The sequence below is a fragment of the Gallinula chloropus genome (genome assembly GCF_964237585.1).
Source record: "Gallinula chloropus genome assembly, chromosome: Z".
Taxonomy (NCBI): Eukaryota; Metazoa; Chordata; class Aves; order Gruiformes; family Rallidae; genus Gallinula; species Gallinula chloropus.
Genome location: NC_140089.1, coordinates 89,883,417 through 89,910,422, shown reverse-complemented (window position 1 = coordinate 89,910,422; position 27,006 = coordinate 89,883,417). Strand labels below are relative to the sequence as shown.

Below are 27,006 nucleotides of genomic sequence, written 5' to 3'. Positions count from 1 at the left end.
CCTGATTTCATTATTTTCCTTCCTAGGTGAAACCTGAAGCGGTGGGCATCCCCAGGGTCAGCGTGCTCTCTCAGGCCTTGCCAAGCCAGGCTTTACTGAATGCTTCTGAAGGACACAGCAACACAAGTTGGTAGGAGCCTCCACCCACCAGAAAGGGAGACGTGGATCATGTGCCTACTGCCCAGAAACCAAATTAACTCATTACTCCTATGAAATGTTACACTAGTCTTCACCCAACTGTAAGAGGCCAGGCTGAACCCTCCCTGGATGAGCAGCCCCTTCCTACTGGCTTTCTCCCAGAAACCCACTTTTTCCACAGAACTTATTCCTGATCTGAAGAAGGGTTTTATTTCATTTTTTTATCCCCTGGTGCAGACATGGCCACAGCTTCAGGGCAGCACACGTTTGCCCTCCACAAAGGCTTCCAAGCGTGCACTACAATCAGGTTTCTCCCTACATCTCGACTGGACAAGAATCACAGGTTGCCAACAGTTCCCAGAAACCAACACTTGTGGGTGCCATGAGAACACTGCTTAATTAACCAGGATTTACTGCTGAACAACTGCCAGTGCAACACTGACTATCACACCAGTGTAAACAAGGACAGCCGCCCTTAGGATTGGCCTTTGTCAGCCCCATGCCTTGCTCTCTGGGCTCTCCAGCCCCACAGCCAGCAGCTGACACCAGCCCTCCCCACAAAGCTGTGCTTCCATGGTGGTGCCAGGCCTGAATTGGCACAGTGCAGGTCCCCATGGCACCTGGCACCCAACGCTGTCGACAGAACGAGAAGTCCCGACTCGGCCTTGTGGCAGGCAGGATGCCCCATGCCCCAGTGAAACCAGAGCTCCCCAAGCATTTTAATCACAGGTCTTTGCCTTTTACAATAAAAACGCATCAGAAGCTGCATTATGTATGTTATTATGTTCACAAAGGAGCTAACAGAGGGCCAGAGCTTCACGTGCAGGCGCTGGGAGCCTGCAAACACATGGTCACACGCAGTTTTGTCTCCCACAGCCGCACCTTCTGCGCCTCATGTGCAGCATGCCCATGACTTTCATTGCTGGCCAGTTCATTTTATTCAGCATTCAGCCTTGTTCTGAGGGCTGGATGATTAATTTCCTCTGAGACTTTTCTCAGGCTCCAATTTCCAGGGCATGGGAGTATTTGACAAGCAGTAATCAATCCTGCCCCCCAACACCCATGGCAACCGAGGGCTGGCATTTTTCCACGCTTCACAATTATCTACCCAAGGCACTGAAAGGAATAAAACCAACCAACAAAACCCCCACAGAGTGATTTTCTGTGCTTTCAGTGCACCCTGGTGCTCGCAGGGCCACCTCCCTCCCTGCTCTGCCTGCCCCCTGTTCCCACCCTTTGTTAAACCCACTTTTCCAGAGGCACCTCCGGCCTCACGGATGGGCTCAGCCAGGCCCCAGCCCCAGGCAGCCACAGGAACAGCCAGCGACAGCCTTAAAATCCAGTTTTTGAAAAGTACTTTGCATTCCACAGCTTTTTACAGCTGCACTAGTGTTGCTTTTGCACTACAAGGCTGTACACAGGCTGCTTGTGCCCCACAAGCCATAGCGACACGAACTGCAGTCGGCATTAGCCCTGGCACTCGGCAGGCCACCTCACGGGTGGGCTCTGGCACTGAAACTCAACGAAAAAGTATTCTCTCCCCTTTGCCACACAAAAAGAAGGCTGACTGCTTTCAGCTGGGGTGGTGAACTGAAGGGGCTCAGCATGGGGCCTGCCCCAGCCGGCGTGCCGGGAGATGTTGCCAAGATGGGGAGCTGCAGCTGGCGGCACCTCTCAGTGACAGGGCTGGAGCAGGCCCACCGTGCTCCCCTCAAAGGCAGCACTCAGACACAAGGCCACAGACACCCCCTCCACCTCACAAGAGGGGCCCGGGCTCTCAGCATGCACCCTTCTTGCAAACAGATCCAAGAGATGTGTATCAAATGGCCTCCTGAGCCACCAGGCCCACACTTCAGGATGCTGAGGGAGGGCACGGCTGCCATCAGAGGCTTCACCCGCCCGAGGCTGAGGAGATGCCGGTTCCCACTGTGTCCCCGCTGAGAGCAGCTGCTCCACACCCCCATGAACCCCACCCATGAGTCCCCCTGCACACCCTGAGGAGCGGCCTGTGCCATGAGGACCAGGCAGGCTCTGGCACGGTGAGCCACGGGGCAGAGAGCCGGCCTCGGCCCTCATGGGGCAGAGCACTGCCCGCAGAGGGAAACCTCTCCAGCAGCTCCCGTGCCATCAGGGAGGGGGTTATAGGATGAACTAAGTGAAATCTTGAAACCCACACAGCACCTCCAGCAAAACCCACCGCCTTTAGTAACAGAAGCATGCTTAGCAGCAACATCCAGTGTGCTAAAAGGAGGAAACAACCAAATCAAGCCAAGAAAATTCTTCCTTATTTTAGGGATGATAGGAAATTTGCTATGAGTCACCACCTAGGATTAAGTTCTTAGTTACAGAGATAGCTCTTTGTCATAAGAACGTGTTTACAAAGATGGATTTGGGAGAGCTTGTGTGCACAGGGGTCAGTGGTTGCCTGTCAACGCTGTGCAGCTACACCTGCAGAAGAGAGAGCAGCTGCTCTCAAAGGAGGCAAAGGCAGCCTGCAGACACCAAATACGAAAAGAAAGCTCTGGGACCACCACCAAACACTGCTGAGGGGGAGTTCAGCTTTGTTCCTGGGCTGTTCCTCACTGTTGTTGCCATGAGGTATTGATGAGATCCACCATCATGCTTTCTGCTTACCAAACAGCTCTGCCTGGCAAAGGTGACATGGGGCAGGACGCTGGCAGGGGAGCCTGGTGACAGCCCCACCGGGCAGCTCTACAACATCCCCACAGGTAACTATTCACACATCTCCCCCCACACAGCTCATCATGTGAAACAGCTGTGTTCCTGCTCTGGTCAGGGGATGGAGGAGTCTGCCCAAGCCCGTGATGAGGCTGTGCACAGAAGCCTAGCCAGCTCTCAGGCCAGGCAGCCCAATTCTGCACCACAGAGTCGAGACACATCTCACAGCCCTGCCAGGAACTCTGATTTTAAGAGAAGTGCCCCCATTTCCAGGGACCCTACTCAATGATGTAGCCATTGACTGATTACTCCATCCTGTTGAACTTGAACCAGCCCCTGAAATCCAGCCTGGCTCTTGGGTTTCCATTTCAAAAGAGGAGTTTGGGGAAATTAACTTCTGAATGAAATCTAAAGCTTTCCAAACTGTAAGCTAATTGTCAAACCCCAGCTATGCTGGAAGTGAAGCATTACAGCTGTGCTCATTTCTATGCTAAAGTGCATATAAAGCAGAGAGAAAAGATATTAAACCTTACCAGAACAACGCTTTTATCTTCTGATGATCTGTAAACAATGCCCCATTGCTTTATTACCATCACAGCCTTAAAAACTGCATTATGTTATTTATTGATCTATTTCTGCATCACTTTATTCACATTCATTTTCAGTTAAAATAATTATGTATTTATTCACAAAGCAGCAGCTTTGGCACAGCACTCCTGTAGCTCTACTGCAGAGCTCTTTAGAGAGGAGCCCAGCATTGCTCTCCAGACCATATGAAGGGGATTGCAAGGAATGGCAAAGGAGAGCCGAACCTCAGGCACCCCCCAGGGCCAGCTGGATATCCAATGGTACCTGATGGGTATTACTGAAACCCCTTCTGTTTGTAAAGCAACCCGAGGGCATGACTGTGTTTACCCCTCAGAACAGCAGCACCTGGGGTTTCTGCAGCCACAAAGCTGCAGCCTGAAAGAGCTGCTGCTTTGCAGGAACGAACACCAGCGATGTCCAGCCCAGGAGGGCTTTACTGTACCTGGGGGGGGAAGGAAATGGGGGATTTTTCTCCTAGTTTCACCTCAGCCCCTCCAGACCCACGCCGGTCACTCCCAGGCACACACATCTGCACACTCTGCAGTTTAACAAATCGCTTAAAAAGGGAACCAAGAGTTGTGCTGCCACCCTGTCCCCAGCTCACCCGGTGACAACCCCAGAGCACTGCCCGAGCAACACCCCAGGGCTGTCCAAAGCACAGCTCCAGGCTGAGAGCACACCCCTTCCCTCCAGCACTGGGGCAGGAACACACAACTGCCCTGGGGGGACGGACGGACAGATGGACGGACACAGGCTTTAGAGCCAGAGGAAGTGACAGCTGTGGGGTCACACAGGCAGTGACCACACAAGCTCTCAGGCTGGCACAGCCAGGGGCCCTGACACGCTCACAGGAGCACCGCACCCACCCGGCTCCTCAGGGGGCTCTCCTCCTGCAAAGAGGACGGTCACCCCCCCAGAGAGCACATCAGGGGCTGCCTCGTGCACCCCAACACCACAGCAGCCAGCCCAGGAGTCTTCTGGGGCAGAAACAGAAATCAGTAGCCACAGCATCCTGGTTAAATTTGCATCCAAAACACCATCAGAGGGCTAATCCACAATTTATTGTCTCCCAAAGCACGGACAGAGGGAGCTGGCTGGATGCGTTCCCTCCTCTCAGGCAGGCAGTGCACACCACCATGTACAAGCTCCCTGAGATCCTGCTTTTGAAGCTGTTTCAGAAATGGGCTTACAAGGGCAGGACAGGCTGAGATGTGTTCACATACTGCTGCTTAGGCTCACAAAGAGTAACCAGGACACATGAAACCTCCCGGACAGGCAACTCCTGACTGAAATCTATCCCCTGCATTAGACCTGCAGCAGGATTTCCATCAGGGGGCTGGAGGGGACAAAGCAGATCTGTAGCTCACCAACAAGTGCACACAGAACCTGTTGTGTCCCAGTGCTCAGCAGAAGCACCTACAGCAACAGGAACTACACTGTTCAGCAGCAAAACCACAAACAGCCCAACGAGCCAGCCTCCTGCCCCAAACACCAGCTAGCCCCAAGTCATACCTGCTCCAGCTACTCACAGAAGTGAGCAAAGTGCTAGTGCTGAAGCAGTTATTCTAAACACACATTGCTCTCTCTGCCCCCACACCTGCCCACGCTGCAATGGCTCACACTGCCCATCGCTTCCCACAGACCCCCACCACAGCAGCTCCGGTGCCAGGCCATCGCCCGGGGCTGGCTGCCCCTGCCCGGCCCTCGCCCCTCAGCAGCTGCACCCACGCCACTGCAGCCGGTCAGAAACTGGCCACTGGGACCCACTCACCTTTCTGGCACAGTCGTGGCCACCCCAGTCACCACCAGTGTCACGCAGCCAGGGCCCTCCTGCCCTTCCCGTGCAGCCGGGTGACGTGCCGCACCCACGAGCTGCGGAGCAGCTTTCATCAGGGCTGAGTCTCAGCCAGGCCATTGCCCTGAGAGCCCAGGCAGGCCCTGCTCACCCGTGCCCAGGCTGGCGCTGGTGTGGAGACAGGACCACAGCAGCCACTGCCCAAGTGGGCTCTGACTGAGACCAGAGCCAGCACTGCCCGTTACCAGCCCCACTCGTTAACAGCCCCCTCATTACCAGCCCCACCCAGCCCTGCCTATCTGCCCATCACCAGCCCCGCTCGTTACCAGCTCCATCAGGTGCTGCACCATCAGGTGCTGCTCGGCAGCAATTAGCTCCCTGGGGCCCCACATGCCCGTCTGGCTGCACCCAGGGCCTGCATGGAGAGAAAGGCTCCTGGCAGCTCCAGCCCCTCCACCATGCTTCTGTGGTGTCTGTATCTCCTCACACCAACAAAACCCCAGTGCTGTGCTGCCAGAAGGGGCACAGCATTCTGCCACGTCTCCTCAGGACAGGAGGGCTGCTTGCAGCACCAGTGTTCCCCCTCACTGCCCCTACCTCCCATGAAGCCTGGAGCAAGCTCTTCCCAGAAGCCATGGTTTGGACACAGTGATTTGTCCCAGCTGGGTGAAGACTCCACAGCTGCAGAGGGGCCAGGGAGCAGCCGGGACAAGGGTCATGCTGCAGGGAAGAGCTCAGCCTGGGGCACACAGGGCCCCACACCACGTTCCCCACCCCGGGCTTGCTGCTGCCCCAGCTGTCCTCACCTGGGGACATCCATGCCAGCACAACGAATGGCACTGGTGAATGTCATGGGATGTACATCAGCACAGGTCCCTCTGGCCATCAGCTAGGCACCTGCAAGCCTCACCACCAGAACAGCTTTACGATGGCCAGCACAGCTCTCATTAAACAAACACTGAAAACACAGTAAGAGCCATGTGGTACCCGAAGCGCCGGACATCCTTAAACACACACAACCCCTCAGTGTGCACAGCCCCAGCCCTGGAAACTCAGGGCAGAAAGAAATGCCTCATGCAGAAGAAACGCCTCAAAGGAGCCTCTCATCTAACAGACACGGCCCAGCACCCCACTGCCAGGGGGTAAGCCAGTGGACCTTCGGAATGACACGCACCTACGGCAGCCAGACACTTGCTGTAACTCAGGACAAGAGCATCCTTACAGGTTCCTGGAGCAGAGCAGTAACATCTACGTTTCCTCATCAGAGGAGCACCACACTCACCCTGGGGCTGCCGACGAGTTCAAATGGAACAGCAATGAGCACAGGATGCGTCCTGGGAAGCTGCCAGATACAGGCAATCTTATAACTACAAGATATGAGACCTTACTAAGTTTAGGAGGAAAATTAAGCTATATAAAAAGCAGAAGCTGCTGATCGTTTCAATCCTTTCTGCTTAATCGTTTAATGTGATCAGGAGGAGAAGAAAAACATCTGAGGCAGAACTCCTGCCCTCAGATCCAAAGGTTTCCCTCTAACCCCTTCTGCTGATGAGCATCGGGTGCAGGTGAGCTGGAAGATCAGGGCAGATAGGTGGCAGGTGGGGAGCAGCCCAACCCCAGCTGCCCACCTCCTCCTCCTCCCAACAGGGAGAAGCACTTTGAGGTTACACAACTACACAACAACTTTTCTTCCCAGCAATTACCCAGTGAGGTTATTCTTCACCATGACAGGATAAACTCCAGGAATCATTACCCACTCCTCTCCCTCATCAGCCAGACATCACACTCAAACAAGCAGCATTTCTGCATTTACAGCTACTGAGACACACGCCAGGTGCTGCCTTCCTGAGGACCAGGACCGGTACAACCAGAGAAGCCCCTGCAGATGCCAGCGACAGCTAGGAAAGCCTGATGCACCAAACACCCACTGCCAGCTTGCCGTGATGCTGAGGAAATTCTAGGGTGCCCTCTGCTGCCAACACAGGTGTGCTCATGCTCAGCAGCCCAGGGCTCCTTCCTGGCCACCGGAGCTGGGCTTTCACGAACAGACCATCTGTTACCTGGCACGTTTCTTCTGAGCAGGTTCGATCTGTTCTGCCGCCTCCGCCCTGCAGACCCACCGGGCGCAGGGTGTTTCGGACAGGCCCTTGCTTCCCAGTCCCACCGGGTGCTCTGTGAAGTAGAGCCCAGTGTGTTCCCTGCGCCCGTGGGCTGGGATCAGCGAGGAGCCTGGAGCTCCTGGCACGCTCTGCCATCCCCACGCTGCTCTAAGCAGGTCACGAGCTTCCACCAGTGGGGCCAGGCTTTCAAAACCTGGCCACCCCAGAAGGAGCTGCAGCCAAAGTCGCAGAGCTCTGCTGGTTTTACACACAGCACATTGCTTTCAAGGAGACAAAAGTCAGGGATCCAAAGCTGTGAAGGGCAGCAGAGCAGCTGCCCTGCTCGCTGGGACAGCTCTGGGGAAGCAGTAAAGCATCACAGAATCACAGAACTGTAGGGGTTGGAAGGGACCTCCGGAGATCATCGAGTCCAACTCCCTGCCAAAGGAGGGTCCCTAGGACAGGGAACCACGTGTTCAACTGGCTGGAGATTACCTCGCTCCCAAGTGTGTCCCTGTCTGAAATACTTAGTTAGCAGTCACCGGACCTTCCTGGTCCCAAAAAGCCACCTCCCAGCCACTCCTCCTCGCCAGGCGCGCTGCAGGGTGCCCCACGGGGCCTGCTGCTCCCCGGGAGAGGCTGTGCCTGCTGACCAGCCCCGGTGGCCCTTTCCGATTCCAACGATTTGCTTTCGCATCGGGCATGAGCCTGTGGCTGCGTGTGGGAAGCCACCCTATGCCAGAGATCAACGGGAAAGATCTGTGAGCTCATGGAAACTGTCTATGAGGGAGGGAAACAGCAGAGGGTCAGGGTCTTTCTGGAAGCTGGCCAAGGCAGCAGTACAAGTGTTTCACCAAGCCTGTAACACCGTGCTGCCAGGCTTGAGTTAACAACGTTACCTTAACACCACACACCAGGGATGGACTGTTAACTGGTTCTCTGCAAACCCTGCTGACTTGAGGCCAGTTCACTCAGTATTTATGGCCACATCAACAGAACCCAGGTCCAACTCCCCTCGGGTTTAACCTTCTCCATTCTGAAAGATGAAAGGTATTTCTGAAATGCATCAGCTCCTTTAGCACAGGACATCTTAAATATTCCCAGGAGCGATTCTGTGATTCCCAATGGCTGCAGGAGGCACCGCAGTGCCAGGGAGACAGCTGCAAAGCTCTGAGAGCATCCTTCAAGGAATGGAGTGAACACTGAAGAGATTCCCGCTCCTCTCAGCTTACTGCTGTGAACTGGCCACGTGCTTCAGTATTTAAAGCTCCCCTTAAGGAGCAGGTTCAATATTCCGACCTGGAGCTTTGCTTCTGGCAAAAGAAGTGGTGAAATGTAAAGCTCTGGAAGCAACATGGAAACAAAATGCACCCCGTCAAGTAAACCAAATCCCTGCAGTGGTATGAAAAGGCCAACTCAACCAAGATCTGGAAAAAGCGAAGTCAGCTCCTAAGTACAGCAATTCTCAGGTCAGCAGTCGAAATCCTGTTCTCCCTGTGCCTCAGTCCCACCTCTTCTCCCTGCCACTTTGGTGCTGCAGCATCCTGACCCCAACGGCAGGAGCCTGAGCAAGATGCTCCCCTAGCGTGACCCAGTGACACCATGAGCAGCACCACACTGGGTCTCCTCAGCCAGCACCACGTGTCCACCACAGCTCCGCACGAGCTGCTTCCCCTGGGGCTTGTGCCAAGCACCCAGGAGCAGGTTTGGGGAGAGGAAGTAAAACCCCTTTGGCCAGATTCTGCACCCAGAGGAACACTTGTTGCAGAGTTCACAGAAAAGAATGAAAGTTGATTAAACTTTTAATTGCTGCTTTCATGTAGTTTCGGGCGAGACACGCAGGCTAATGAACGATTTGTGAGCATCATTAAAGCAACACAGGCGAGTCCGCAGGGAGGCTCATTTACACACGCAGAAATTAGTCATTTCAGGAGCAGCTAAATTGGATAACACTCATTTCAAACTTCTGAACAACTTCTGAGAAGATTGGAGCTTTTGCAGGAACTTCCTCACACTTGGGCTTGAGACAGCACGAACGTCAAACCCGAATTAACCCTCGGGGAAAGCACGGCCGCTTTCTGGTCGGCTTTGGCTCTGGGACCAGCTCCTCCCCAGTCCCTACCCGATCTGATCCTGTCAGTCACTGCACAGCAAGCCTCAGCTTGGAGAAGAGCTATTCCTACCCTGTGACTAATTCCTTCAGAACAAAGGTCGTGAGAACGCAGAGAGCGGCTCTACCTGTACCTGCACCTTCCACTCGACCCCGTCACCCCGGCCCAACAGCAGCACAAACCACAGCCTGTTTGCCCCAGCCACTGCACAGACTGCCTCAGCTACCCCAAACCCTTCTCTTTCCCTCCTCGAGCCCCCAGTTTACCACTAGAGGTGGCTTGAGGCTCACCTGGAATTAAAACCTGGATTGCTGCGGCCTGACAGAGAAGCATGATGCCAGCCTCTGTCACCAGCCCCTGTCACCCGGAGCTCTTCGCTGCACCAGCGTGTCCCGCTGGCCCCGGTGCAGCACAGGCTGAATGGCAGCAACACCTCTTTCCCTGGTCTCTCTGCCAGGTGGAGAGGGAATGGTCTCTCCATGGTCCTTACAGGTCCTTACAGGGCAGGGAGGGCCAGGCCCAAGGGGAACAGCCTTCAGCTGCAGGAGGGGGATGGAGAGGGGCTGGGAGGCAGGAATCCTTCCTGGGGAGGGGGGAGGCCCTGGCACAGGGTGTCCAGAGAAGCTGGGGCTGCCCCGGGATCCCTGGCAGGGCTCTAGGCCGGGTTGGATGGGGCTTAGGGCACCCTGGGCTGGGGGGTGTCCCTGCCTGTAGCAGAGGGGCACTAAGGGGATCTGAGGGCCCTTCCCACCCACACCAGTCAGGGTTTCTGAGACAGAGGGTGCTGTTGACTTTTGCTTTTCCCTGCGTTCTGTGGGGCAGATGGGGAGGTAGCTGGGAGGCATTTATGTACTGCCAGATTCTGAGGAAGCCTGAGCTGCTCCTCGCAGAGCTCCGGCAGACGGTGAGCTCGGGAACGGCTCCCTGCAGCGGGAGAGGGCAGGAACAGCCGCTGCTGTGAGTAATGGTGTGCTCTGCCAGCACACAGTCCCTGATCTGCACCGGCTGCAATCAAGTAACAGGATCTCTCATCACGTCTATGAACAATCAAGTATAAATTGTCCTTGCTCTCCTAGGTTTATTCTCTTTAAATGCAGGACACCTACCTGGCTCCGAAGATGTCTTTCTTCGCCAGATCAATGCCAGACACCACCTTTACCCTGAGGATACGAGACTCCTCCTGGGAACAGAAAAAACACACAACAAATCACGTTTAAGGTTTACTCAGCGCTGCATTTTGAAGCTCCACACCCTGCAAGAGGTTAAGCTGTGAAGGAACTCTCAGCCTTTAGGCAGCAGAAGCGTCTCCCAGGCAGACAAACCTCTTGGGAGGAGGCACACACTTTGCCTGCTAAAGAACAGCCCGAATCCTGACACAAAGGGCATTGAACTCGAGTCAGAGCTGTTGAGAGTTAAATAAAAACAGAGTAAGAGGAGATAACAGGAATAACGTCACGGCAGCAACAATGGAGCAGTAATAAAAGTAGAAGATGATCTGCCAAGCAGGGCCCTTTCCAGTCCTGAGAGATCCACACTCCAGAGGAGCTCATCCTGCTCAGCCTCTCCAGCTGTCCCTCCAAACCCAAGGGAAAACATCCGCACCCATTCTGCCCAGGAATGCTCACACCTCCTGGTTGTAGCAGTGCCTGTGGTTTACAAACCCAAAAAGGAGTCCTCAGGATTCCTTGTCTCAACCTCCCTCACCACCTCGGTGTACACAGAGCTCAAACCCACTTCCAGTGGCAATCCCAAAGCCGTGCATTGCAAGGACGGCAGCCTCAGGCTGGCTTATCGCTTTGGTACATTAAGCTCCTGAGGAGCACAGTAGAAATGGCATTTTTTACTGTTTCTCCCCTCTACCCTCTTTGACCAGTTCATTTTTGCTACACAAAGAGGCCACCAGAATCAAATGTGAAAGGAACCATGGCCCAGGCTGTGCAGCCCCTGTATCGGGTACCCCGTTCTCTCCCGATACGCCTTCCCAACCCATAGCACCCCAGGCTCGGTTGTGGAACCTGAGGCTGTTTCCTGAAGCCTCCCCAGAAAACAATAACCCTTTCCCACTGTTTGTCCCAGCGTGACCACACTGCACCCAGGCTGTTACACAGTGAGGACGAGCAGCAGGCTCGGTGCCTGTGCTGGGTGGTGCTGGGATCTGTGCAGAACGTCAGGAGCACCCCCGAGGCGATGCCGAACCTGCCCAGCCCAGCCCCACACCACAGAGGTTTCCACCCCCCTTCGCTGGCAGGGCTGTACACAACGAAGAACAGCAGGGTGGTGGGTTGGTTTTCTTGTGTACCCAGGGCACAGGGACAGAGAGCGGCCAAGGCAGCATCACTGAAGGGGGGAAATCCTGAGCGGGAAGACCCGGGATCCAGCCCTGACCAGAGCGACCCCTCTGCAGCTCTGAGCCTGAGCCCCGGGGTCGGGCAGCGCTTGGGACGCAGCATGTCACGGCCAAGGACGTGCTCACACATGCTTCTTGCCAACCTCAACAGCTCTCCCGTCCAGCTCACTCCATCCCCACCACAGTTCTTCTGAACCCTGGCCATCACCTTGAGCCAGCGGAGCCCTCCCTCAAATGGCACACCAACAAAACTGAAGGCAAGGGGAGGAAGAGGAGGAGGAGGAGGGCGCACTGCTGTGCTGAAACACATGAGCACCAAGACCACAAATTGGAGGCTGCAGCCTGCAACACTGAGCAGCATTCAGCTGAGCTTCAAGAACACTGACTTGGCTTTTATTTTCACTCCAAACGCCTGGATTTCCAGGATGGGGAAGTCCTTATGTACAAGCATGGAGAAAGTCTTCACTGTGCTGTGTCATCTGGACACACCCTCTGCATTAAATAACAATTAAAAAGCCAAAGTCTTAATCACCACTGCAGAATGAGCTAATTATAAGCCAGGACCACTTGCCAGGAAGGCCAACACCTCCTGTCAGCCTTGGGCTTGCTGCTCACGCACCGCTCCATGTGCTGATGCCTCTGGAAAGTGCATGACCTGAGCCAGTCACCCAGCGTGGCCAGGCCCAGTGCCACTGTCCCAGCATGCACCCCAGCACCCACCCGACAGACCCTCCGGGGGCTGAGCTCCCCATTCCTGGCAGGCAGGGAAACCCCCGGGGGAACGGGAGGAGGGACCAGGCTCATGGAAGGACTTTACAGCGAGCAGGTCTGCAGCCATCAGTGGGAGGAACAGGCAGGTGAAAGGGCAGGGCAGAAGCATGAGAGCTCACTGAAGGTGAGATGTCTTAAAAAGTCCCTTCTGACCTTTAGAGGGTTCTGTAAGCGAAGCCTCAGAGGGATTCCTGTCCCACTTCAAGCCCTGGGGTAGTGACCTGAGCATGGCCAGGGCTGCCTGAGAGGCCCAGCACTGCCACTCCCTCCTCCCCCAGAGCGCTGCATGGAGCAGCCAGCGGCTCCGGCTGCGGAGAGGACGCCGTGCCCCGCCGCGGCGCTGGCGCCAGGCCGGCATGGCCGTGCCCCACACCGAAACCCCGCTCCTCCCCCCAGTGTCTTCCAGCTCTGAGGCAGAGGAGGCTGCGGAGCAAAGCAGTAATGCCGATGCCTACGAAGCCTGTCAGAGCTGTCCGTGCCTGACGCTTCCCACCTTCACCCCGCGCAGCTCGGCCTCCCTCCGCTCCGCAGCGCCTGGCTGGGCACGACCTCGAGTGCCACCGCGGGCTCCCGGCTGCTGTGGGCAATGATTAACACACGGTTCTCCTGCAGCCTCACCTCCCCACATGCCAGAGGTGACGTGGTGTCTCCTTCGGCCAAGGAGAACCTCTGCGCAGGCCGGGTCCTCACCCCTGGAATGGCAGCAGGAGCGGTTCAGGTGGAGCCGTGCTTGGGGACCAGAAGCCAACCCAGCAGCACAGACCAGGCCGAGCCGACAGCGAGCAGAGCCCGCTGCCCTCAGGAAACATGAGGGGACACAGGTGTGGCCCAGGTTTTGGAAACTTCTCTATGTGTATTTATGAGCACAGTTCACATTTCTTCTCCAGGCGCTCCGACAAGCAAAGTCATTTCCAACCCCACTCCCCTCATGAGAAGCTCCTCCTGCCCAGGGAGCCGGTTAGTTGAGGGAAGAGCAGTGGACAGCAGGAGGGCAGTGCCATGCCCCGTGCGCTTCATCGCTCCAGCCAGGACACCCGACAGTAACCCAGGATGGGAAGCTTGGTCCCCACCAGCTAAAGCCAACCAGGCGTGGTACAAACATGGACCCAAACACATCCCGGAGTACGTGGGAGAAGAAACCAGCTGTGCCCCGGTGTAAGAAGGGACACTGCAGACACCAACTCCCTGTGGGGCAGGAAATCCCCCGGCACACCGAGTACAGCCCACACCGAGCGTGCAGCACTGAAGCAGCCATCAGTGTGGGGTAGAATGACACACCTGGCCTTTTCCAAGGAGCAGACGCGTGTGAAAGGCACAACGGCGCAATCGACGCAGACCGGTATCTGCACGGATGCCACGCACAGCGGAGCGGGTCAAACACCTCACAGCTCCCCACAACCACCCTGCAGACGGACATAATCCCCCCGGACAGCCAAGCCTCCCACCTCCACGCCCCAGCAGCCTCTGTCGTGCCTCTACGGGGACACCGGAGCCGGGCAGCAGCCCGAGCAGCCGCACACGCCCAGGCAGCACCATGCTGGCACCGCGAGCCCAACTTACCGACCGCTGCCCAGCTGCTTCGGCACAAGACCCCCATGCCAACAGGCTCCGGCACCGCGAGGCTCCGGCACGGCCGCGGCTCCGATGGGCCCTGGCAGCCTCAGTCGGCCAAGGCGGAACTTCGCTGACGGAGCAATAAATGTCCCTCACCACGGCAACGAGGTGAAAGGACAGCAATCTAGGATTTCACCTGGAGAAAGCTCGGCGTGAGCCACGGCAGGGGAGTGTTGCTTGGGCTTTGGCTCTCCCTCCTCTCCGTGCAGAGATGTTTTTGATCCCAAAGCCAGATAGGCACCTGTGAGGTAAATTTCCACCGAGTGCAAGGGGAGAAACCAGATCGCTCTGGAAAGTTACCTGCGAGCAGAGACTCTGTGAGTCCGGTTTCATTCACTGTGCTCCTCAGCTCTGTCTTTATTGTACCTGGAAGTTTGCAAAACACAATAAAATAGAAGAGACAACAGATCTTTAACTCGGTGTTTTGGTTGCAAAACATGAGGATGGAAAAGGCAACAGATCTTTAACCTGACGGTTTAACTGCCGGGACTTCTGAAGGAAACACACAGGCACAGAGGCCCCTGTGCTGGAGAAAACAAAATCATGCAGCCTCCCAAAGAACCTGCTCCTTCCTCCTGCCCAGCACTGTGGAAAATCACTTGGGATTTGCCTTAAAAAAGAGACAAAGTTGCTGTTTCCTACAGTGAGCCCAAGCACGCAAGGCTGCTCCTCTACCTGTGGCAGCTGAGGCCACAGGGATAAGGCAGATTGCAGATGCTGGTTCTTCCTTTGACATTTTGGTGGATCAAACCAGCCCCATTTGTGTTTCCCGGGGCTGGGAACACCAGTGGCAGAGAGGCAGGAGATCCCCTCGGAGGGACATGCCAGGACGCTGCTCTTACACGCGGACAAACTGACGGCAGCGCATGTCACACATCCCCAGGATGGGACCCACACATCAGCCAGGGGCTCAGGAGCCAGGATCCAAAGCCCCAGCCCAACGTGGGAAGGTGCTTCGGAAGCGGGCTCAGATCACAGCCCTGAAAATCCACACTCACAAGGCATCCTCACTGCTCGCTCCAGAGAAAGGCAGCCCAGTGTTCCCGGTGACTGGCGGTCTGTGGCCCCCACACAGCCAGACACACCCACGTGCTGCCAGCGTGTGGAACCAGGTCACCTGTGCTCCTTCCAAATGCCTGAGAGGATGGAAAGTGCTTGGCATTAATGGGCCCGCTGCACCGCACACGCTGCGCTCTCCTTGTTTAACATTCAGGCCTATTTATATCGCTCGCTGGAGGAATTACCTAACACACACGTTGCTTCCTGCACGACCTCGCTCCCCAAACCCCAGCAGCCTCCTGCACAGGCGTCTTCCAGATCCAGCTGCGCCAGCAGAGAAACAAGCTCCTATCCCACAGCTTTCTGCCTGGAATTGAACTGCCAGAGGCTCCATCTCCCCCCTCCAGCTGACAGCGGAGACCGTGACAACCAAAACAAGCCCGATTACACCCAGGACCTCTACCCAAGGGCCACCACTACTCACTGTGTGCCCTTCGCTTCCTCCCCTTCTGTGCTCAGACTGGGGCGTTACTTGGATTTCATGGGGTTTCCACTGAAACAGGCTGGACCTGGAGAACATATACCTACTCCTGCCACTCACACTGCACAAAGGGAACTTGCAGCATTGCTCCTATCTGCTGGATCCAGCCAGTATCCCAAAGGGAAGTAAATCCAGTGCAGTCCGAGGCAGGAGGGACGTTGGTGAAGCACCTCTGCACGCCCTACGTTCCCGGTGTAGGAAGCTCTTTCTGCAGGACAGCCCAACCCGCTCTTCCCTGCACAGGCCAGGAGAAGCATTTCAGCTTTCTGAAGGTGGCACAGGCAAAGGAAAAGCACATGAACTGAGCTCTGAGGAGGTGCCACCGGGGCCTCAGCACAAGTCCGTGACCTGGAAGAGACTCTCCTGGGAACCCTGGTCTGAAAAGGGGAAACCAAGCCCACCAGCCCACCACCCAACCCCGATCCTGCACCCAGAGCATCCAAACTGGGGGTTTACTGCAAGTTTAAACAGGAAGCCCAGGAAGGAGAATCAGCCAGCACTCCCCCTTCTCCCAGGGGACATGGAACGGCTCATTCACTGAAGCCCCAAGGTTGCATTCCCACCAATGTCTGACTTCCCAGCATGGAACCCAGCCCCTGGAGTGCCCAGTGCACCGAGAAAGGGCCGGTGGGTTGTGTGCAGGGTGAGCACGTTAGGCTGGGCTGGCCAGCGCTGAAACCAGGCCAGCTGGTTTAATTGCAGTGCTCATTACCCCCGGGTCAGTGTCCGGCCACGTCTATTACTCCCCAGCACGCAGGGAGGGTACTACTTCAAAACCTATTAGTCAAAGGGAAACACAGAGAATCCAATTCCCCTGCGGCCGCCTCACAATGCACAGCCCTGCCCAGGGACCGGGAGCAGTCCCAGCTCCCGATCAAGCGCCTGGGTAAGAGGTCACAGAAGGACACTGCAGGCTGTTTCAGAGCATCTTGTATAGCTCAACTACTCGGTTTTTACCTTTCAACTAAGCCAGCCTCTGGTACAGCTACATTTTTACCATTTTTAAAACACTAAAGGTCTCAGAATAGCATTGTTTGAAGTGATGAACACTATCAGGCTGTGCCCATCGGCCCGCATATCCCCATGGACAGAGGCTGCACTGCCTGGGCTGGCCCTGCCCTGCCAGGGCACGCTGCTGCCTGCACCCATCACCTGGCCCAGTGGGCCCCATCCTCTCCAGGATGCGTGTTCCCCTCTGCTGAACTCCCTGAGGATCCTGCTGCCCTGTCTCCAGGTCCCTCTGAACAGCATCCTTGGGCATACCAACCTCTCCTCCTGCGTCGTGCCACCTCCCTCTCAAAGGCTGCTGAAGAAGCGCAGTCAGGCGGGGGCACGAAGGGGAAGGCACTGTGCTCAAGTTAAGTAACAGTAGGAATAACAACTGACAGGCTGGAGATGGCTTGGGAAGGGAGAAAGGCAGAACTGTCAGAAACACGGGTTCAGAGCCAGCGTGGGCAGGAAAGCATCAGCTCAGGCTTTGTCTGCAGACAGTGACCTGTGCAGGCTGCAAGGAGACAGATGGACCAGCTGGGATCTGCCTGGAGCCCAAAGCCGTGGCGAAGGAGGTCAGCGCTGGCCGGTGCCAGGAGGGTGACCTGTCGGCAGGCCGGCTGCGGCTGCGCTTCCGCACGGCACCTGGCTGGCAGGAGCCTGCAGCACCACGCAGAGCAGCACCCGGCCCCCAGCACACCCCCGGGGCTGCATCCCCACCTGCTCCCACTGCAAGGGACTGTTCAAGCCAAGCAGAAAAAGCCAAACCTCGCAGGAAAATGATGCCCTCCTACCTCACCTCACGCTCCTTAACCCAAATTTATCTCGACAACACATGTTTAAAGCAACTTTTACACAAACTCTGTCGTTCTTCAGGCTGGGCAGCACTGAAAGCTGAGGTTAAGAGCCAGTGTTCAGCAGCATCGTGCCACAGGTTCCCGGTCACACTGGCTTAGTGAAAAGCTTAGGAAGCGGCTGTGGGGAGCCAAAGTAAAGCTGTTACCTCACAGCTGTGTGTAGGAAACGTGCATTCCCTGGCACGGTGCTGGTCACCAGCTCAGGCTGGGGTGGGGGGTGTTGTTTTTTTTTAAAACACATGTACATCTCAAATGCCTCCTGAACTTTCCACCATTTCTGAAAGGCTGATTGCCCACACAAAGTGTGCCAGAGAAGATCCCAGACCAAATCTCAGACTCCCAGACTGGTGTGGGTGGGAAGGCCCTCAAAGACCTTCCAGTTCCAGCCCCTTGCCACAGGCAGGGACACCGCACCAGCCCAGGGTGCCCCAAGCCCCATCCAACCCGGCCTTGAGCCCTGCCAGGGATCCCGGGGCAGCCCCAGCTTCTCTGGACACCCTGTGCCAGGGCCTCCCCCTCCCCAGGAAGGATTTCTGCCTCCCAGCCCCTCTCCATCCCCCTCCTGCAGCTGAAGGCTGTTCCCCTGGGCCTGGCCCTCCCTGCCCTGGGCACCAGCCCCTCTCCAGCTCTCCTGGAGCCCCTTGAGGGACAGGAAGGGGCTTGGAGCTCTCCCCTGCAGCAGACACCTCTTCTCAAACGGGGGAGGAGAGCTGTATCCATCCCAGTAGCCCAATTAGTTGTCAACTGATCCCACATCGTTTACGTCAGCACGGTCTATACTCTTGCTGGGTGTTTAATGATTTTAGGCCACAAACAGCCAGGTTAATCAGGGCTGTGCTGTTCAGTGACAGGATGTGGTTCAATAACAACACAGCCCAACGATGAACCACGACCGAGGCTCATCTGTAACCCCCACACACCCCTCGGGCCACCACCTCCCTCCCCAGAGCCACACTGAGCCCCAAGAACATGCCAGAGACCCTTAAAACCCTGAACACCACTCAAGGAGAGCTCAGTGCAGCTCCTGGTCTCTGAACACGCCCCATGAGGGGTGACAGTCACACTCATGCCCTCATGCCGCAAGGCGCCCGTCCCAGCTCCTGCATTCAGAGGGCACGAGCAAACCTCCACAGACACAACACAGGAGCTTCCCTCACGCTTCTCCTCAATGGGGGAAAAGGCTCCTGACTGCCCAGCAATGTCTGGAGAAGAGCAACAGGAACACAAGTCCCCAGGGTTTCTGAAAAAGAGATTCTCTCTTCTGTTCCAAGCAGTGGCCGCAGGGACAACAATCACACCTTCCAGCCACGAAGCCACCAGCAAAGCTACCATGAAGGCTCTGAGAGCAGCACGGTGGGAGGGCACTGCTCCACCAACCCCAGGGACGTGGCTAGGCACAGCACAATGCCTTCCCATTCGTCCCGGCCCGAGCTGCGGGGCAAGAGCAAGCAGAGGGCCAAGAGGGACCCAGCCCTCCTGCACTGACACGAGGGAAAGCCCAGCGAAAGGCAAGGACACCTTCTCCACCTCAGCGTGGGTAAGACACAGAGACAAGTGCTGACAGACCGATGGAGCAGCGTCACAGCTCTGGTGTGTGCCCTGCACAGCTGGCAGGACACTCTCCCGCTCCGTGCCTCGGTTTCCCCGGTGTAGCAGTGAGATGCAGATGGGTGTGTGGCTTGTGGGTCCCAGGGCTGGGGGCTGAGCCAGCCAGCAGCACGTCAGAGCCTGGCATGAGAGCCAGTGCTGGGGGATCCAGCCTGCCCTGAGCGCCCGCCGGTAGCTGCCCCCTCTTCTAACCAGCGCAGCAGCTCGGCTGCAGCTCAGAGCAGGAACCAGCTCCCAGAGACTCCATGTTCTGACACGGTTTGTTTTCTTGCATGAATCATCCGATTATCCAACCAGAAATGAAATGGGATCTTCCAGCCCTCAACTGCAGTTGTTAATTAACGCGCTGCACAGGTCCCAGTCTTCTCTGGTGAGGAAACTCTTGGAAGCACATCAACATCCACGCAGCAGCCCTGCAGCTCGCCCCACCGGCCGCTCTCCTCCAGCTCCATCCTGTCTCCTTTTTGGAAAGCACCCAGCAGCACCCACCTCCTTTCCCCTACATCACCCCCCCACCCTGTGGGTGCCGCTGCCCAGGGTCTCTGGCCTCGGGGGACAGTCCCCGCCCGGGGAGGGGAGGAGAAACCCACCAATCCAGCCAGGGCCCAAGCCAAGGTGATGGAGAAGGAACCAGCGCCTACCATAAGTGCCCGGTGCTCGGGCTGTTCCACCCTGGCCGTGCCCATGCCCTTGCCAACACACCCGTGCTCTGTGTCCCACCTCCTCCTCCCCAACCCCTCCTACTCCTGCAGAAACACGGCAGCCATGGGACAAAGCTCTGGCCCTCCTGCTCACAGACTCTTTGCCATGTCGGTGCAGGCTCTGGGGCTGGTGGGCTCAAAGCCACGGTGCCTCACATGGGAAGGGGAATGCTCTGCAGCTCCCAGCTCAGGCTCACCTGGGAAGCTGAGCAGCCAGCAAACACAGAGCCTCCTGCTCAGAAGGATGGTAAATCCCACCACCGACACAGGGGACACGTTACCAACAGCCAAAGGGGTGGAGAGAGAAGCTGAGGCGTCATGAAAAATCACTGTAGTTTTAGAACAACTGTTAACCAGGGCAGGAGGCCGAGGAACGGAGCTGCAGAGGTGACCTCCTACCCATACGTGCATTTAAGATGCTTCTCAGGAGGAAGAGAAGTTGTTACAGTCTTTCTTCTAATTAAAGGACTCTGAATCACACTCAGCAATGCTGAAGGCATTACACACAGCAGAGAGAACCAATCACAGCAAGTTCATCACTTGGATTGGGAAGAAAAACACACTTCCACAGAAAAAACACACATCCAAGGGAAAATCCTTGGGAACAGTTTACAAACAGCTTCTTCAGCTCAGGGCTGGAGAGCACTGCGCTGCGTCCGGAGGAGCCGGGGATCCGGGAAGCACTGTTAATAACCAGCTCTTCTGTTCTAGCCCCAAAACATGCTCATCTTTCCCACACTGTAAAAGCCCCACATGAAAAGGGGGACAAAGTTGCAGCTACTGAGAACTTTATTTGTTTCACAGAGGTAGTTTCTGGACACAGTGAGGGCAGAAGTCTGGGCTTTCTTGGGGGTGCTTGGGGGACATGGCGCACGGCTGACCCGGGGCCTGGTTTGTAACTACATGAATTGCCCATCGAGTCCCCCTTAAGGGTCTCTGAAATCCTACAAACACACAGAGAGCTGCTGGACAGAGCCCCAGGGTTAGCTCAGCCACTTGTTCCCCAAACGGCACTTGACATGGACTAGACGAAGAAACACCCAGTAAAATATTCACCACTGATTACCCGAGACAAAGGCTGGACTCTGTGTTCTGCCAGGCACTCGGGATGCAGAGCGCAGCCCGCGGCGCCCAACAAGAGCCACACTGAGCGCTGGGGCACGGCCAAGGAGCGGCGGTAAGGCCGGTCATCCATCATCCCCGAGCAGCGCAGATGCCTGTTCTTGGAAGGAGCCGAAAGAGGAGGGAGCAGGGGGCACAGCAATCCCAAATTCCTTAGCCAAGCAGCACGGCAATCGAGCTCACGCTGCAGCAGCTTGTACCGAAGGCAGCCCAGCCTGCCCAGAAGCTCCAGTACACACCGCTCTGGGGAGGGACTCACAACAGCAAGAGACATGCCAAACAGGGCAGCAATAGTCTTCACTGGCTAGGCAAAGCCCCTCTCCATCGGCTCCTCTCACCCCCTGCCATCCTTGCTCAAGCCTACCTGAAAGCAGCCCTAAGATGCTGCCCAAGGGAAGCCCAGGAGCCAGGCAATGTGGGAGTTACCCCTCCACAGGCTGCCACGGCCCTCGAGTAGAGCTGGAGCCCCAGGAAAGGGAAGGCAACTCCCAACTCAAGGATCAGCCTGGCATCCAGGAGTACCTGTATCTGCTCAATCTGGGCTTGCTTTCCAGCACAGGCTGCCGAGCTACTGGCACAAACCCTAGTGTGTCCCCTCAAGGGAGGCTTTGCTGCCGGGAGATTTCTGAGTGTCACTGCCCGGGAGACGGGCGGCCAAACAGCAGCTCTGTGACACAGGTATCACCAGAGGCATGTGTTCTGTTCCTGAGCATCTTCATAGGAATGAAAGGAAACAAGCCCACACAAAGCTTGGATACCTACTGAAACTGGTGAGCACAGAGCCATGCTGTAGGGAACGAGGGCACGAGCAGGCTGGAGAAGATAGCACTGGAGGAGAAGGACAAGTTCCTCCAACACAAGGAGTAACTGCCAGGCTCAGGGAGATGACTAAGCCAGAAAAAAGGCACAGCACAACAGGTAGGTTGCCAAAGATGCGTGACAGCCATGAGGAATTCACATTAATCACTAAGCCTTCAGCCTTCCGCAACAACTTTGCCTTGTTGCAGCCTGACCACCTCTGAGGAAGACACACAACCGCTTTCCAGCTCAGTAATTTTCCAGCAGAGCATCCTCCACCCAGCCACAAGAACCAGCACTAAGTCCTACGCCAGCGGAAGGCAGGGAAGGGCCTAAGGCTCCCCTGAACCCACGCCAGGCACCTCCTTTATCTGCAGGATGCAAAGAGCAGGGGCTGGGCTGGGGTCCGGCAGGAGATGCAGAGGTCGGGACCCGCGCCCCTCCTCAGGCACCCCTGGCCCCAGGGCTCTCCTGACCCCCTGGTTCCCAGCTTGGTACCTGACACCCAGCTATGTGCGTGGGCCAGGAGCACAGCCGCCTGCCTGGCAGGAGGGACAGGAGGAGGTCTCCCCAATGAAGAGTGCTGTTGCTAGGCAAACACACGACTTGCCTGAGTGCCGGAGCAAGGAAAACCCAGGGAGCCAGATACGAGCCACGGACGGCTTTTCCCACAGGATCTCCTCTGGATGCTCAGAGACACCAGACGTAGAGACAATAACGACACCCAGCACACCATGTGCTGCTCCCCACACGCTGCATCCCCAGCAAGGCACAACCCCAGCCGCTGCTCACAGGGGTGCTCAGCAAGGCCGGGAGCTGCCGGCTCACCCAGAGACAGGCCCGGGCCCAGCCCGCCCTCCTCGCCAGCAGCCCAGGAGATGAGCTGGCTGGAAGCACCCAGCAGAGCAAAGCAGCCCCAGGACACATCTGAGGAGCATTTGACCTCTGACAGGAGCTACCTTGGGGCAGGCATCCGGCAGCGGCGTGGCAGCCCTGGCATGTGGTTCCCAGCCGCAAGGCTGCCTCTCCTCTCCGATGAACACCAGGGTGCTGAGCACTGAACACCCCAAAACCAGCAGCGTGAGCACTCGGGTTTCCACAGCAACCCCAGCAGCGGCACACAGCCCTCCGGCAGCACACACCAGCGCTCACACCTCAGCTGCTGACCGCACTCCAGCTTGCTGACCCCAAATCCATCTCCCAAGCCTCCCAGCGTTTGAGGCATGCAGGCTAAGCCACTGAAGAACCAGGTGCCACCGGTCCCAGTCACCCCCCATGCCCTCTCCCAGGGGCTGGCCACGCGGGTTAACAGGTCTCCTTCTTGTGCCAGCCTGAGGAATCAGACACAGGCAGCCTGTCCCCAGATGAACAGACAGAAGAGGACCACACAAAGCCCCCAGATCCCCTCGGCTCTCCTCCCTTCTTCCTCGCTGCTCATTCACCTTCCAGCTCCTCCCACCATCGACCAGGCAGGCAGTCGATGAGGCAGTGATCCCAGCACACCTCCCACCTCTCCAAAATCCAGCCACGAATGCCCTGTAACCATCAGCACAGTGATGCTCAGACAGGGTATGGGCGCACTGCTCCCAGTTAAAAGCACACACAGCAAGGCATGGATCACGTCAGCGTGCTCCTGTCCTCAGAGCCAGGATCATTCCAAAGCAGGAGCTGCTGAAGGAGAGGACGGCGTGACCGCACACCGGCGTGACCAGCCCCGCTCCTCCCCGGCACACACACTGCATCAGCAACGGGAAACTGCCTGGAGCTGGTGTGACCCCAGTAAACCAGCACCGATCCATGCAGCCAGGCAGGAAAACGAGGCACTGTAGATGACTGCTAACCACAACCCATCCGTGGAGCTGTTCCTCACATCCTGCCAGTGCTCTTGGACTGCAGAGCCTCAAGGTCCCAATTCCTAGAAACCAGGGCTCTGACGAGCATCGCGTCCTGCCAGCACACAGGAACCAAGGGTAAAAGGACAGAGGGAGGAATAAAGAGCAATCAGGACTACACACATGGAGCCTGCTGCCCAGCGAGGCATCGCCTGGAACACTGAAATCTCATCCTGCATCTCAAGAATCAAGTTTCTGGATTTGTTTCCTTGGGGTTTGGGGTTTTCTGGTGGTTTGGTTTTGGGCTGGGTCAGGTTTTTTTAAGCTCTTTAAACTGCAGTTAGCTTCCAGGCCTGTGCAGTTTAACCACAGCTCTTATTTTAAAATTAATTGCTAGCAAATTGCTGCTTCTTTGCAGAAAACCATCCCTTTCCTACGGGTTGGGGTTTCTGCCTCAGCAGGGAGGGGAGAGCCAAAGGCTCTGCGGGGCTGATAGAGCTCGGTCCAGGCAGAGGTAAACCCCGGGCAGGTCTGATAATGAAATGGCAGCAGCTCAGGGCCGGGAGCAGCGAGCGGAGCAGCCGGCAGTAAAACCACATTCCTTCGCCCTGCACAAGCGGGAGCAGCCGCCCAACCTGCGGCCGCACCGAAATAGCCGTGTTTACCCAGCACACTCGGGTGCTCCCTCAGAGGGGACGGAGCTGCCCGGCCAAGTTTCGGGCACCGCTGCAGTAAAACTCTCCAATGTGCTCCGAACAAGCGCCAGTAGCCAACCACCCCCAGCACAACCTCTGGCTCTGCAGGACAGCAGGCCGGGAGCCTGTGCTCTGACACAGAACAGCCCCAGGCATCCTTACAGGAATGTAACACAAAGACTGGAACTCACCTGGCCTAAGCGCGGCCAAACCACACTGCTAACCCATGAAAAGGGGAATTAAAGTGCAAGCTGCTATAGAAACCCATCGGCGTGCCGAGCGCCACAGCCTGTTCGTTCCGTTGTTACACCCAACACGGGGACACAGCAGCCCTCTCACTGAGAGCCTTCCTTATCTGTGCTCTTCAATCGCTGTTTGAGGCTCTGCGTGCTCTCCCCGGGAAGCCAGTGCACTTAGAGGCCATAAAACAAATTAAGCCTCCCCCCATTTAATGAGTCGATCAGGACGTGACTGCTGTGCACTGGTTATTACCCAGACACGGGGCGGGTGCTGCCCCTGCTCACGCTGAGGGAAGAGCCACGCTCTGCACGACCCACGCCCGGAGCAATACGGAGCTCTCCCTGTGTGCACAAGGGATATTCCCTTCTGGGGGTCTGCACCAGCCGCCCCACGCCGAGGAGCTGGTGGAGCCGTGCAGACACTGGGCGAGCAGCAGGAGACGGTGCTCCCATTGCAGCAGCCAGCGAAACATCCCTGGATCGTGACTGCAGCCACCCAAACGCAGGCCTGGCAACTCACCAGGGGCTGGGGTCAGAAATCCAGGGGTGGCTTACAGTGCAGAGCAGAGGGACCCAGCGCTGAACCCCACGTCATTGCTGCTCCATCACCGAGCCAGGCCGGGGGAAGAAGTCAAAGCCAAACCAGATGGATGTGTGAGCAGCGTGACAGCACGTTCCTCTGGAGCCCGGACAGAGACCGACCTCCCCGACAACTCACGACCTCGTGGCCCGGTGGTACATGACACCAGTGGCACCTGGTGGTACATGACACCATCACTGTGGCAGGCGGTACTTTCCTCTTCCCCCTGATGTCAGACAGAGCACAGACACACCAGCGCTGTACAGCGGTTCCCCCGGCGGCGGGTCCCATCTCCATCCCACCCAGAAACCCTCTGCTGTGTTTACCCCCAGGGAGCCATGTCAGGAGCAGCGTGTGGCGAGGCTCCTGCAGCCTGGGAAGCCATCAGGAGCCACTCAGCACCCGAGCACCGAGGAGAGAACAAGGGGAGCAGCGGCAGCAACTACACCCCCAGCTATGTATTTGAGGGCCTATGGAATTGTACCCAGACACTCTCACAAACACAGCTCCTTCTGACGATTTCTAATGCCTGACAGGCATTCCTCAGCAGGAAGCCTGTCACTTGAGCAGTCACAAGTCGCAGAAGCTGAACGGGACCTGAAGAGACGAACGCTGGAACTGCAGAGAGCAGCTGCACACACCAACCTCTGTTTGCCTCTAAAGTCCCAAAAGCTCCTCTTTCTTCAGGGATCTTCTTCTGAGGACACGTTACTTGTTCAAACATGTAAGATACAAGAAAACACAAGTTTTTCTTGCCCCGAGACACGGTGAGGAAGGGGAAGGTTCCCTTTCCTTCAGGCCACATTTGCACCCACGACCCTGGAGAAACCCCAACTGCAGCGAGTGAGAGCCGGGCATCTCTGGGGACACACTGTTTCCTTTCCCTTCCTGAGGGGAGGAAACTGCAAAGACGACTCAAAAGTCAGTGATGCTTATGAGATGAATCCAGTGATTCCTAACAGCTCAGGAACAAGTGAGTGCCAGGAGCTGGGGGCATCGCTCACGCCACTCGGGATGCTGCTCTGGGCTTCGCTCCCGCTCTGCCGCCCGAGGCCAGCACCGAAAACCCACCGTGTCCCCACGGGAGCGTGTCACCACCTGCACGCCAACCAAGAGTGTGTGATGGACATGTGCTCCGGTGAGGAGGAGGAGGAGGAGGAGTGCTCCGTGTAGGACCACCATCCGGGTTTTTAGGACTACATGGGCCCATGGAAGCCTGTGTAGGGACGGTTTGGCAGAACCTCTGAGCAGATGGGGGTGGCAGGGACCCCCGAGGCCACAGGGCCCACTCACCCCCTCGAGCTGGGTGCCCACACAGCTGCCGAGTGGCTCCGAGGGGGGAGGCATGGACATGCCACCACCTTCCAGCAGCCCGCGCCAGGGCCAAAGGCACCCTCCCAGCAGAAAGCTCGCAGGAAGCGGATCCGATTTACGGCTGGTTCCAGCTAACAGCTTCACCCGACATCGGGACAGCTCACGTCTAGAGAGGCAGATCTGTGAAAACAACATGCGAAGGGAAACGCCGTCTGACAGCGGCTCGACGCAACGGTTGGCTTGTCAGCTGTGACTCAGTCCGTCCCTCAGCTCCCGAGCGCCTCGGCACCCATCGGAGTATCGAACAGAACAGGCACAGGCGTCCGCACCGACGGCACCGCTGAGGATCACAGCTGTTTACAGAGACTAATGTAGGCACAGCGCTCAGGCGCCTTACGGGAGACACGAGGTAGGCCTGCCAAGCACGAACCAAGTCAGAACCCAGCCTGCCTGCACTTGCAGGAGATGCTGTTGCTGTCACAGGAAGCCACCAAGCCCCGCTCAGGGTTCGGCAGCTGTTTTGCCCGGCCAGGCACCCCCAAGCCCTGCAAAGTGCACGATGGAGCCACAAACCACGTGTCACACCGA

At 56.9% G+C, this 27,006-nt stretch overlaps 1 protein-coding gene across 2 annotated transcripts in view; it reads right to left on the bottom strand.

Moving 5' to 3' along the window:
- Nucleotides 1-27,006, bottom strand: part of NEDD4L (NEDD4 like E3 ubiquitin protein ligase) — a gene marked incomplete at its 5' end in the record, with an annotated part of 102,734 nt that overhangs the window by 73,473 nt on the left and 2,255 nt on the right. For both annotated transcript variants that reach the window (XM_084278159.1, XM_084278160.1), the window contains one exon: nt 10,517-10,590. In XM_084278159.1, the coding sequence (XP_084134285.1) occupies nt 10,517-10,590 (74 nt within the window). The remainder of the gene's footprint in view (nt 1-10,516; nt 10,591-27,006) is intronic.